This window comes from Sus scrofa, chromosome 18 (genome assembly GCF_054392235.1).
Source record: "Sus scrofa isolate SSC_HxYL_T2T_F1_AM1 chromosome 18, Sscrofa_HxYL_maternal_Yorkshire_Landrace_v2.0, whole genome shotgun sequence".
NCBI lineage: Eukaryota > Metazoa > Chordata > Mammalia > Artiodactyla > Suidae > Sus > Sus scrofa.
The window spans coordinates 16,742,202-16,755,866 of NC_139400.1; the positions used below are offsets into that span (position 1 = coordinate 16,742,202).

The 13,665-nt window shown below is 45.0% G+C and overlaps 1 protein-coding gene across 5 annotated transcripts in view; it reads right to left on the bottom strand.

The window, feature by feature from the left end:
• Positions 1-13,665, bottom strand: part of MGAM2 (maltase-glucoamylase 2 (putative)) — a 95,903-nt gene that overhangs the window by 26,216 nt on the left and 56,022 nt on the right. For 2 of the 5 annotated variants that reach the window (XM_085005251.1, XM_085005249.1), the window contains exons 1-9: positions 11,382-11,497; positions 10,763-10,917; positions 9,090-9,258; positions 8,409-8,505; positions 7,731-7,843; positions 7,134-7,259; positions 5,505-5,633; positions 3,683-3,790; positions 803-865 (exon numbers count right to left, since the gene is read on the bottom strand). In XM_085005251.1, coding sequence (XP_084861377.1) covers positions 803-865; positions 3,683-3,790; positions 5,505-5,633; positions 7,134-7,259; positions 7,731-7,843; positions 8,409-8,505; positions 9,090-9,137 — 684 coding nt within the window. In that variant the 5' untranslated portion in view covers positions 9,138-9,258; positions 10,763-10,917; positions 11,382-11,497. Of the gene's footprint in view, positions 1-802; positions 866-3,682; positions 3,791-5,504; positions 5,634-7,133; positions 7,260-7,730; positions 7,844-8,408; positions 8,506-9,089; positions 9,259-10,762; positions 10,918-10,960; positions 11,146-11,381; positions 11,498-12,546; positions 12,826-13,665 lie in introns of those variants that run through there. The other 3 variants (XM_085005250.1, XM_085005248.1, XM_085005247.1) reach the window with 2 other exon arrangements.

Sequence of the window (13,665 nt, forward strand, 5' to 3'; positions counted from 1 at the left end):
GGAAAATTAACTGCTAGTGTCTAAACAATCAAACGCTAGAACACAAATGCTTTTGCTATACTGGCCAAATGAAGGTTATGGGCCACCCAGGGAAAAGTGAGCTGCAGTGTGGAGGGGACGCTGGATACCCAGACCAATGTGGCATTCAGAGCGGAGGTCAAGGCCATTTCGCCTTCTTTGCTTACATTTTCTTTTTTTTTTTCTTTCTTTTCTTTCTTATTTTTTTTTTCTTTTTAGGGCTGCACTCAAGGCATATGGGGTCAAATCCGAGCTATAGCTGCTGGCCCATGCCACCATGCCACAGCCACAGCCACTTGGGATCTGAGCTGTGTCTGTGACCTACACCACAGCTCACAGCAACGCCAGATCCTCAACCCACTGAGCGAGGCCAGGAATCAAACTCACATCCTCATGGACGGGGTTGGATTTGTTTCCGCCGCGCCGGGATGAGAACTCCCCACGCTTTCCCTTATATGTAGATAATTCATTAAAAACTAGCCTGTTCATAGCCTCTCCAGTGAAAATACCCTAGACTTTGCCGAACGTTACTGTTCAGACAACATTAAATTCAAACACAACACAACTCATTAAAGCTGCACATGTGAAGGGAGGACTTAAGAGGTCCTCCTACACATCTCCAGCCTAGTTTCGTGTTGAGCTTCCATTTAAGGATCCTTTTCTGCCCCCCCAAATTACCAGCTGACCAGTACCTTCCGCTCAGAACTACCTAACCCAACACCAGGATAAATCTCAGAAACATCCAGCTGTTTAAGGCCATGTAGACAAAAATCTGTAACTGTACCTTCACCTGAGTGTCAGGGTCAAGGGACCCATCCACATTCACATTAGGCAGGTCTGGCCAAACCTAGAGAAAGAGAGGAAAAATCAAAGCCGTTAAAAGGCATGCGCACAGACCATGAGGTGTTTCTCACGCTAGACTCCAACGACACGCATCTCCATACAGTTCTGGGCGATATCTGCCAGTAATAAAACTGCCGAGTTTGAATGTACGAAATTCTGTTAAGTGAAAATAGGCTGGGATCGCAACTCATTCCATAAATTTTTTAAATTTTATTTTTAAACTTATTTTTTGTCTTTTTAGGGCCGTACTCAGGCATATGGAGGTTCCCAGGTTAGGGGTCCAATCAGAGCTGCAGCTGCCAGCCTATGACACAGCCACAGCTACAGCAACGCCAGATCCGAGCCACGTCTGTGACCTACACCACAGCTCAAGGCAATGCTGGATCCTTAACCCACTGAGGGAGGCCAGGGATTGAACCTGCATCGTCATGGATACTAGTCGGGTTCGTTAACTGCTGAGCCACAAGGGGAACTCCTAAAATTTTATTTTTGAATGTCATGATTGACTAAACCCATTTGAAACACACCCTCTGAATAATCACCTTGCAAATGATTATTCAGTTCTCACTGCTATCTGTCATAGACTTATAACCAGATTCCTCTTACGAAAAATAAATGTTAAGTCTGAATTTAAAGGAATAAGATTGATTTCCATTCACAAGCTGTAAACTTAGTCTCAGTGCTTTTAAGCAGTACCATGAGTTTCTAGGGACCCCAAGTACAAGCATCATTAAAAATGCCATAGGAGTTCCCATTGTGGGGCAGCGGACACAAATCCAACTAGGAACTATTAAGTTGTGGGTTCGATCCCTGGCCTTGCTCAGTGGGTTAAGGATCCTGTGTTGCCATGAGCTGTGGTGTAGGTCGCAGACGAGGCTCAGATCTGGCATTACTGTGGCTCTGATGTAGGCCAGTGTCTACAGCTCTGATTCGACCCCTAGCCTGGGAACCTCCATGTGCTGTGGGTGTGGCCCTAAAAAGGACAAAAGAAAGAGAAAAAAAAATGCCATAGTATCAACCAATTTCATCTATAATTAGAAGGATATTAACTATATACATTGATTAAATGAGCATTTACTATATGCTAGGCACTCTTCTATGGTCTGTATCTAATGAGATTTAAGTAGGAAATAGTCCTTATTTTCTAATTCACGTATGGAACATAACGAGCTAAGTTGTGTGCAATACTCTTTGAGGGCAATGATACAGAAAAGGGAGAAAAAAGCTAGTCTTTGCTTTCTAAGGGGGACTATTTTTTTAAATTTTTTTTTTAATCTTTTTTGTTAAGGCCGCACCCGCAGCATATGGAAGTTCCCAAGCTAGGAGCTGAATCAGAGCTATGGTCGCTGGCCTATGCCACAGCCACAGCAACACCAGATCCAAGCTGCATCTGTGACCTACACCACAGTTCATGGCAATGCTGGATCCTTAACCCACCGAGCGAGGCCAGAGATTGAACCTGCGTCCTCATGGATGCCAGTCAGATTCTTTAACTGCTGAGCCATGATGGGAACTCCTAAGGGGGACTATTGGAGTTGGTCTTGAAGGGCAGATATTACTGGGGTAAGCTGGGGAGGAAGCATTCAAAGGCACAGTGAGCACCACAGGTGCCCAGGGCAAGGGGAAGTGACACAGGATTATTACGGAGCAGTTCAATTCTGGCTAAGAGCTACTGTCACCTGGAGTCAGGAAGTTCACTTAAAATCTTGTTGCTATGAATCAAACCATGAGGATAAGGATTGAGGCCACACAAGGGAATTAAAGGAGATAAGAGGAAAATAATCAATGACATGTAGTGATTTAGTTAGATGTTGATTAAGCTTCCTGGGTCAAAGATGAGAGTGAGTGACTGGGAGACAGACTGCCGAGCCATTCCCGAAAGGAGTCTTCATGTTTGTTAAATGACCAGCTGGGAAACATGAGGGTGGGGTGTTGGCAAACTTCCAGACGATAAACAGAGCTTACTGATATCTTAGAGGATTAGACCTGAAACCTTGGTCTTATTCATATTTATCAAGCTAAAAAGCAACAGATTTCTACTTATTCATAACTTACATATACGTGTGTGTGTATGTGTGTATATATATATGTGTGTGCGTGTACATATATATATATTTATTTTATATACATATATTTTTGGCTGCACCTGTGGAATATGGAAGTTCCCAGGCCTGCGATCAAATCCAAGCTGCGACCTAGGCCACAGCAGCAGCAATGCTGGATAGCTAACCCACCGCGCAGGGCCAGGGATCGAATTGGTGACTCCACAGAGATAAGCAGGATCAATAACCCACTGCGTCATGGCAGGAACTCCAAATTACTCCCTATATTTTACCAAGATTTACTAAAAGCCTCTTTTATCTTACATGTATGTGTGTATGTATCTATTTATTTTGGCTACAACCATGACATGCGGAAGCTCTTGGGCCAGGGATCGAACATGAGCCGCAGCCGGGACGATACTGAATCTTAAACCACTAGGCAACCAGAGAACTCCCAAGAACCTCTTTTATTTTTGTCTTTTCTATGGCCACACTCACAGCATATGGAGGTTCCCAGGCTAGGGGTCTCATCGGAGCTGTAGACGCCGGTCTACGCCAGAGCCACAGCAACGCCAGATCCGAGCCGCGTCTGCAACCTGCACCAGAGCTCACAGCAACGCCGGATCCTTAACCCACTGAGCAAGGGCAGGAATCGGAACCCACAGCCTCAGGGTTCCTAGTCGGATTTGTTAACCACTGTGCCATGATGGGAACTCCCCAAGAGCCTCTTTTAATCAAGACATTGTGATGCTGATTAATTACAGGCCCCTAAGCCTTACCTTTCCCCAGACAATATCACTGTTGTCTGGCCATTTGATGAATACGTTGTTTTCCTGCCCTCTGGTGAATGTGAGATACTGGGTCTCATTGCCAGAAATGGCTGGATCCTGCAATGAAAGGGTTTAGAACAGCAAGCATGAGAAAAACATCCCCACAAAAAGTCCCCTAAAATTTTTAACAATTCACAGTGCAGAAAAAATGGTGAAGCTCAGTATCACACACACACACACACACACACCCATGGACAAATGAGAGATCAATTAATATAATGATGTCTATAACATTCTTGAGGAAAACAATTCCTGGTGATATAACAGCGTAATAAGACATTACCTTGAAGTGGAGAAAGGCAATTTATTGTGTTTTCACAGGGTCATAGCAATATTCCTTAAGAGTGTGAAACTATCTTTTCTATTCTGTGGCCTAACTTGTCTGTCTAAAGTGACATTCTCTGTTCACCCCATCCCACACGTGCCCCCACTACTCTCCATAAAACATCCTATTTCATAACTATCATCACTATCTATCTGATAATATCTTTTTTGGAAGGGGGAATTTTTGTTTTGTGTTTTTAATATAAATTTTTGAATAGCTTAACCCCCATCTGTCCCACAAAAATCTGATGCTAAAAAAAAAAAAATACTAAAATGAGCTGGAGAGAGAAAAGCTTGAAATGGCTTATGCATCAGCCTATGAAATTATCTTTTTAAATATTTATTGGCTGTCTCCTTCCAACAGAATAAAATCTCTATAAGAAAAAGGATATTTCTTCATTTATTTACATTATAAACATACACACACACACACCTTTTAGAACAGTGATTTCTGGAGTTCCCGTCATGGCTCAGCAAAAACAAATCTGACTAGGATCCATGAGGATGCAGGTTCAATCCCTGGCCTCACTCGGTGGGTTAAGGATCCAGCATTGCTGTAAGCTGTGATGTAGGTCAAAGGCGCAGCTCGGATCCTGCACTGCTGTGGCTGTGGTGTAGACCGGCGGCTACAGCTCCGATTCAATCCCTAGCCTGGGCACTTCACAGGCCGCGAGTGTGGCCCCTAAAAGAACAGTGATTTCCAAGGCCCGGTGTTTAATTAAGACTTGAACGAATGAACGAACAAAAGTCAGCAAATACCGCTATAACTTTTGGAAGCTGGAAGGGAGGACCATTTGCCGGCAATTATTTCTGTGTTTACCAGGATATAGCTTCCAAAGTGGAATAATAAATTGGTATTCTGGGTCTTAACTCAGTTAAGATTAAGCCTGATGAAGGTTTCGGATGACCTTTGATGAAAACATCTTAACACTTGATTTTGTTCCTATCTTCTCATAAACTTTCGTGAGTTTAATTAAGAAAAAAGAAGTCCCTTGAGCCTCACCACTGCTGAGTAATGGTTAAGGGTAACTTAAGAAGTTTTGGAACCCCTCAGATAAAGGTGAGATTAAGATACAGCTGTTCCTTCTAGGGGAAAAGCCTGAAATAGATGCTTTTGTGTGTGTGTGTGTGTGTGTGTGTGTGATATTCAGTGTTTCAGTGCAGTTCTTCTAACTTGACCAAAAGAACAGTAACAATTAATTACATCCAGTGACACTCACAGTTATGAAAAATACATATTGCAACGTACTATCTTTTAAAAACCACTTTTCACTGGTTCTTCCGTCTTTTGTTTATTTGCTTTTAAATACTTTAAAAATTATAGATTCACAAGAAGTTCCAAAAAATTTTCAGGGAGGTCTCATGTACTCTTCATCCAGTTTCCATCAATGGTACTATTTTAAACTAGGGACTTAGAAAACAGGATCTCATCTTTCTAACTACCTACCAGGATGAGAATAAATCTCATGCCATTTTTCTTCATTTGCTCAATCAGGAGGCCAAGGTTCTGAAAGCTGGGGCTGAGGGTGAAGTCCAGCTTCCGGTCCATGTAATCGATGTCAACGTGCTGGACGTCCTATAGGAGGAAGCATGCATGAGGCTTGGGGTCCTGCAGCAGGGACGGCTCGGCAGTCTCCAGTCCTCCTGCTTGCTGACCCAGCCCGGGCCCCTCTTAATTTCTTATCTCAGTACCCCCTAGACAGACCTTACAGTTCTGCTGAGCTAGATTGCTTTCTGATTCCTACATCTAGCTCACCCGCCCCCACCCCTTCTCCTGTTCTTCCAACTGGATTCTCCCCTTTCCTTCCCTGAGTTAATGTCTTTTCCACTCTTCAAGTCTCAAACCCATTGAGTCTCACACAAGTGCTGGTTGAATGTTCAAGGGCAGGAAGCCCAGGCGTGCCTGAGAAACAGAAAAGCTTGTATAGCTGTTTCTGTCCCCCTCCAGTAAACTTGACTGAAACTATTCACATTTAGGACTACACTATTTTACGGCTTTCTAGAATGTATGTGTATAGGTTTCTGCCATCCCCATTTGGCTGGATGGTCCCTGAGGTGAAAATCTTGTCTTCCCTCTTCTCTGTACAGTACCAACCCAGCTTTCTGAACCTGAAATTCACTCAATCCATGATTATTAAATCATGGCTAGAGTGGTTAAGAGTCAGCTGGGGAAAAAACAATGCTCCTTTGCAGCCTGAAGGTGAGAATCACTCGTATTGCCTTAACACTCCTGGTGAAGAGGGAGCAAAATTTGCTCATAAGCCAAAGCATGGAAAAGAATTGCCTCAGTGAGGTAGGTAGATCTACGGATTTTTTTTTATCTTTTATTTTTTCTACTTTCCTAATTTATGTTTAATAAGTATCTAGAAGAGAAGCAGATAAAAAGAAACAAATGAAGCCTGCTGAATGTTTCAGATGACCTTTGATGAAAACATCTGAACACTTGATTTTGTTCCTATCTTCCTGTCATGAATTGTCCTCCAAAAATCTCAGGAGGTGAACTGAGAGCGAAGAGAACGGGTGATGAGAAAATGATCATTCTAAGAGGAGAAAGAGCATGTTGTTTATGGAATTCGGCCTGGTGACAGCAATCAAGTGCACTTCTAGGGCATTTAGGAGATACTGTCATCACAGGATATGCTTATGTATATGTGTGTGTTGAAGAGAAAGTCAAGGCTTGGGTTTAACCGCTTTCTTTCATACTGTCACTTTACGTCCATTCTCTCCAGGCATAGCCTATAACCTCCTAAAATGGTCATAATCGTGAGATGATTTTCAAGTCCCCGATGTCACGCCTTCAAAACCCAGCCATGGCTCCCCAGGATGTTCCTGGCAAAAGGGAAGGAACACTAGGCCCCAAGCACCCCCCAAAGTGCTGAAGGATTTACACAACTCACAACTCTGAACACCTGATTTGAAAGGAGGTCATGAAATAAATTTAAAAAGCAATGTTTCCTAGCTCATTTTCTGTATCCTAAGGTAGTCATTTGTTAATTTCTATGAAGAAATCTCAATCTCTGATTAGCCACCAACTCCCATAACTAATTAAACCACAGTCTGAATGAGGGTTTCATACGTAGGGAATCTGAGCTGCCACCATTGCATCATACAAATTGGAAATTTCAGCATCATTCTGGTATCCATATCGACTCAGCTGGAATCCCAAGGCCCAGTATGGAACCATTGCTGGCTGACCAATCAACTAGAATAAAAAAGAAACAGGGATCCAAGTAGACTTTTTAGAGCAGAAAAGATGATTGGCTTATTCTTGAAGTAACTGGAGCACTCCTATGGAGTACTGTCAGATCTAAGAGGCCTCACTCAAGAGAAACAGGAAAGTCACCTAAATATGGAATAACCACAAAGACACAGCATGATAGAAAGTCTCCTTATACTCTACAGCCTCCGCTCTAGGCAACCTGAGAACTCAGTGGTTGTCATTGCCTAGAGATTCTCAGAAAGGCTACTTAGCAAGTAGCTCAGAGAACTATGGGCTATCAATAGGTCTTTAGAGCCCTTTAACACTAAGGCCTGACTTTCAGAAAAGAGGGCAATCATGCCGTAGGAACACCCAGGGGCCTTAAGAAAAACCATTGGGCTTTCTCAGTGCTAAGAACCTGGTAATATCTACTAAACACTGGCTGGTTTATCACTGAATAGAAGGACTTCCAACCTCGGTGTATTGCTGAGTTACAAGCTCGGGGGTTGGCCCCAAAACCATATAAAAGTCCAAAATTCCTCCTGTGGTGCGGTATGTCAGGGCAGGAGTCGGCTGGAAGGTCACATCTACAAAAAAGGAAAAAAGAAGATGAGCATTATTGGAATTGTGAGTTATCCAGATACCACCTCTGCCTTAAAATTTGCTACTTTTAGGAGCTCCCATCATGGCCAGTGGTTAACGAATCCGACTAGAAACCATGAGATTGCGGGTTCGATCCCTGGCCTCGCTCAGTGCGTTAAGGATCTGGCATTGCCGTGAGCTGGGGTGTAGGCTGCAGATGCGGCTCGATCCCGCGTTGCTGTGGCTCTGGCGCAGGCCAGTGCCTACAGCTCCGACTTGACCCCTAGCCTGGGAACCTCCATATGCTGCACGTGCGGCCCTAAAAAGACAAAAAATAAATAAAGCAAAATAATAAGGTCATCCAAGAGAAGGGACAAGGATTAGTCAAAATTGTACCCCTAATACCTGTCCTGGAGCTCTCGATAAAACTTAAATTAACAAATGGAGTATCAGTTTAACTGGCCCATTTCCCTTGCCCTGGACTTACTTTATTCCTGGTGATATTCCAGATTCCAAAAATGTGGTCACAGCTGTTTATGCTGGAACATGGGGAGTATGCCTGAGACTTACCCATGGCGTTGCTGTTCAGCAGGAGGACTCCGTGGGCATTGCCATCCCCCTCCAGTGCCATGTAGTAGGGGTGGACACCGTAGGAATTCTTCTTGTACTGGGAGAGCCAGGGGGCGAATAGGTGGGTAAGCAAAAAAAGAAAATCGAAGAAATCATTTTCGCATCATAACCCAAACAGCCAACTCCGACTCAGTACTGAAGCCTCAGTTCAATGTCCTGTCTTTTGCAAAGCCTTCCTTGACCCGTTCCGCTACCCCGAATAAAAATCTAAGTGCCCCACCCCCTGTGCCATCCTTGTTTCCCATGATCTAATTCTATTACAGCACTGATTATCCTATGTTAGCATTATTTCTGCCTCTCTCTCTCTTACTAGCTCATAAGCGTCTGAAGAACAAAGATAATATCTTATTAAATAAGACAGCATTTTATTCTATGTGCTTAATACATATAACGTATTCACTAAAATTTTATGAAATAAAATCCACAGTCTGCAGGAAACGTATATTGATATTTTAAGGACCAACGGGGCAGAAGATCCTAACATATGGCTTATTTCATCTGAGAGCAAAATGTATCATTATAAAGTGGAGCTGAGGGATAGGGCTCCATATACGGGCATGCAGATTAAAATAAGTGTGCCCAGAGAGAAAGTGATTGAAAACCTTGTTTTTCTGTGCTTACCGCGGGGGGTTCATCTCGGGCGAACATTCCCCACATGTGCCAGCTCATGTTTCTTCTGAACGTCGTGTGCTCTGTCTCCCCAAAGCCATAGAGGTACTGAGACGGGAGGCGCGTGGAGATGGAAAGGAACAGGTCGTTGAAGGTGAAACCAGGGAGCTGCGAGTCCCAACTGCAACACAGGGGCAGACCTCGGAGCTGAGCTGAGCACAGGCCCGTGCAGACATGGGCCACTCAGGGACGACAAGTTGATCCAGAAGCCTCCTGAGTGACTGTACATCCGGACTCGGGGTCAAATACTAGGAGATGACCCAGGTCCTAACAATGGCCATCACTCGCTCCCAGGGTTCTGTGTCGGCCTTTCTATCCTGCGGTTTGCAGGACTAAGAGCGCCTTTAGTGGGTCACGGACTCCTTTAGAACAAGGAGCATGTCTTCCTCATCTCATTGCCTGGCACATCAATGCCTCTCATTGCCTGGCACGTCAGCTTGAATGTGCCAATAAATGGAGAAGGTAGAAGCAAATTTTTCAACAGAACATGTGTAACTCTTAGAACAACTTTTCTGGATTGGCCAAGGAACTTCTTACCAAAGAAGGTAACACACAGAAAGTCTGACAGAGAGTCAAAGAGGGCTGGAGGCAGACGCACGCACACAGGGGCACAGTTTTTACCCTGATGGGGTGGCGAACGCCAGCCCCACACGAAAGCCAGATCTTGGCTTCATTCCATGCAGCGGCAGGACAAGAGAGGAGAGATGACAACTCCTTTTGTGTGTGACATTGTAAAAAGGCTTTGAGTCTAAAATCTCAATAAAAGCCAAGACTGAAAAAGCCATTTGGCCCTCCTTAGTAATCTTTGCCCTTCCCTCCTGACTCTTCTGTTTTCATTTCTTAATGAGCACAGAGAGAACTGATTTCCATCACAGGTTATCCGTTGTAATTACTAAATAGCTTTCTCTTCTACTTAACAAGAACAAGGAATAGAACATGTATTTTCCTTTCTCTAAAAATAAACATTAGTTTGTTTAAATCTTTGATCAATTAATTTTGCTTGCTGAGTTAAAGACTAACAGAAAACACATTTCTAATTGAAGTAGGGGCAATAGATACACTCCCTGTTTACAAGCGTTAGAGTCTCTAAGGTTAATATCTCACTGGCATTATTATTATTATTATTATGGCTTTTTAGGGCAACCTTCATCTGCAGCATATGGAAGTTCCCAGGCTAGGGGTCAAATCGGAGCTACAGCTGCCGGCAACACCACATCCCTAACCCATTGAGCAAGGCCAGGGATCGAACCTGCAACCTCATGGTTCCTAGTCAGATTCATTTCTGCTGTGCCATGGCAGGAATCCCTGCATTAATTTTTTTTTCTTATTTTTTAGGGTCACACCCGTGGCATATGGAAATTCCCAGGCTAGGGGTCGAATTGGAGCTGCAGTTGGTGGTCCTCACCGCAGCCACAGCAATGTGGGATCCAAGCTACATCTGCAACCTACACCATGGTTCACTGCAACGCCAGATCCTTAACCCACTGAGTGAGGCCAGGGATTGAACCTGAATTCTTGTGGGTACTAGTCAGGTTCTTAACCCCCCGAGCCAGGACAGGAACTCCCACTTGCAGCCACTGTAATTAGATCTAGAGCCACTTGGATTAGCATCAAAGAGTGCTTACATCACAGTGCCAGAGCTTTTTCGTCGAATCTGGATCCCGAAAGGATTGTTCTGAATCCTGACATCATACAGCCGGTCTGCAGTGGAGCCAACTGGAGAGGGAGGTGTGTTCAGAGATACTGGGACCTCATACCTTTTATTAGTGGGATCATAGATCTGCCAAGAAGGGAGAAGGAAACTTTCTGACGGTTTCTCATACCTCCAATCCTTCCTGTAAGCTTATGCTCCTCCGTTCTCATGTTTTCTGGCCAGTCTGAGTCATCAGATCCGGAGGCATCTTATATCCCCAAGCAAGTAGATGCATGGCCCTCCCACCTACTGTGCCTGATACACAGCCTGACCTCCCAAAATGCAGGGTAAGACCTATTCAAGGCCAGCCAGGGCACTTCCTCTAAAACATCCGTGATTTAAGAGTGTGGGACCTCACAGATGCAATGCACGTGTGTGTGGTATGTAAACACACACGTGCAGGTAAGCGTTTAAGATTCTGTGTGAGCATGTGAGGGCATGTTAGACATAAAAGCGCTGAATTTTCCTATGAACTCTGGGACCTTCTTACTGGTTGAGCTTCGAGCTGTCGTGCAACTTTTCCCACCCTAAGGCTGCTCTTTTGTACTTACCACTTGTTCCTACCTCCCTCACCGTTTTCACGTGCAGGGGAAAAAAAAGAGAGAAGTGAAAAGCGTTATCCAAGGCCGGGGAGTATAGCTTGATGGCCAAGCATCCCCTTCCTCATGACGTTACTGGTCCACGTACTCCGCTTAAGTATTGTCTTAAGCCTTGCTTCTCAGAATGGTGTGTCGCAGACCAAAAGCCACTTTCACAACCTTCAACAGTGTGAAGCAGCATCACCTGGGAGCTGGTTAAGAACGCAGACTCTCAGCCTCCCCCAGACCTTTTGCATCTGAATCTCCCTTTTCTCAAGACCCCAAGGGTGATGCCTCAAACACTGAAGTTGAAAAGCAAGGGCTAGAGCTGCTGAGCTGTGCCAGGTGGGATCCACCCCCCATGCGGCCATTAGTCCTTTAAATGTGTTGTCTGAACTGAGACTCACTCTTAAGTGCACACTAAACAGCACATTTCAAAGACTTAGCATGATTAATTTATCTCAATAATTATATTTGGATTACAGGGTGGAATGATATTTTGATATATGGATGCAGTAAAATGCTATTAAAATTAATTACGCTTGGCGTTTCTTCGAATACATTTTAAAAATATGGTTATTGGCAAACAGGTGGTTCACACTTTCTATTAGAGCAGAGTCTCAAAGTGTGGCCCTTTAAGTTGCAATATCTTCATCACCTGGAAACTTGTTGGCACAGCAAATCCACCCAACAGACACCCTGGGGGTAAGGCCCATCAGAGGTTTAATAAGACCTGCAGGTGATTCTGGCATGTGCTGAAGTTTAAGAACCACAGCTAGAGAAATAGCTCTGATGTTGGAAGTGACTTACTCTCATTTATATGACTTACTGTAAAGTCATACACGTTTATATGACTGACTACAAAGTAGACGTGTTTTCTCAGGGCTAAGGACCGACTCTCTGAGGATGATCATGACTTTGAGGGCTCACTGGAATAGGAAGCTCAGTGCCTTTGTGGACCTAAGGCCACATCCTGGCTCTTCTTCCCTCTGACTTTCTGACCTTCACCTCTCTGGGCCTCAGCAGCCCCACCTGTAAAATGAGGGATTCACACCAAAAGATGTTTCCATGTCTTCCATTTGTATGGAGCTGCCAGTTAAGAGCTCCGTCCGTGGCGGACTCTGCGACACGGGCTTACCTTGAACTGCAGCATGGTTGCGGTGTGGTAGATGACGCTCACTCGGAGAAAGCTGATCTTGGCGGAGAGGGGATCGGAGGCCGAGGCAGCCTTGGCGGCGGCGGCGGCGACTGGGGGTTGGATTTGCTCGCCCCGTGAAGACGGTGGTGCTGCCGATTCAGGGGCTGTCAGGTGGGAAAGGTCTGTGGTGATGCCCGTGGGCAGGTACTGAATGTTGCTGGCGGCGTAATTAGGGATGGTGTCGTAGAAACAGGTGGGCACGCCGGGCACCGTCGTGGGCTGGAACAACGGGAGGGACTCTCAGTCAGCCTCTGAGGTCGCACTTTGAGGCTCTAATTACTGGAGAAGGTGGTTATAACGCAGACTGTCTCTTACACTCTGTCCATTATTACGGGTTAAACTGCATTCCTCAGAAGAGATGCTACGTCCTAACTCCTGGTAACTGCAAACAAGGTACCTGGTATCTTGTTTGGAAACAGGATCTTTGCAGATGATGGAGTTGCAGGAGGCCACCAGACTAGGGCTAATCCAATTTGACCGGTAGCCTTGTTAAAAGGGGAAACTGGGACACAGAGATAGACTAAGACCACCAGGAGAAGACGAAGGAAGCGATCAGGGTGATGTTTTATAAACTGAGGCACAGCAAAGATGGCCGGAAAGCCGTCAGAAGCCAGGAGAGGAAGATGAAGCAGTTTCCCTCACAGCCCTCGGAAGGAACCAACTCTGCCAGCACCTTGATCCTAGACGTCCAGCTCCCAGAACTCTGAGATAATAAATTGCTACTAGAGCTCTCCTTTTGGTGCAACAGAAACGAATCCAACCAGTATCCACGAGGACGGCGTTTCGATCCCTGGCCTTGCTCAGTGGGTCGGGGATCTGGCATCGCCATGAGCTGTGGTGCAGGTTGCAGATGGGGCTGTGATGTAGTCCAGTGGCCACAGCTCCAATTAGACCCCTAGCCTGCCCACTTCCATATGCTGTGGGTGCGGCCCTAAAAAGCAATAAAATGAAATAAAATAAAATTGCTATTGTTCTAAGTTACCAGTTTACAGTATTTTGTCATGGCAACCCTGGCAATGCACACACACACACACACACACACACACACACAGGCCTCCT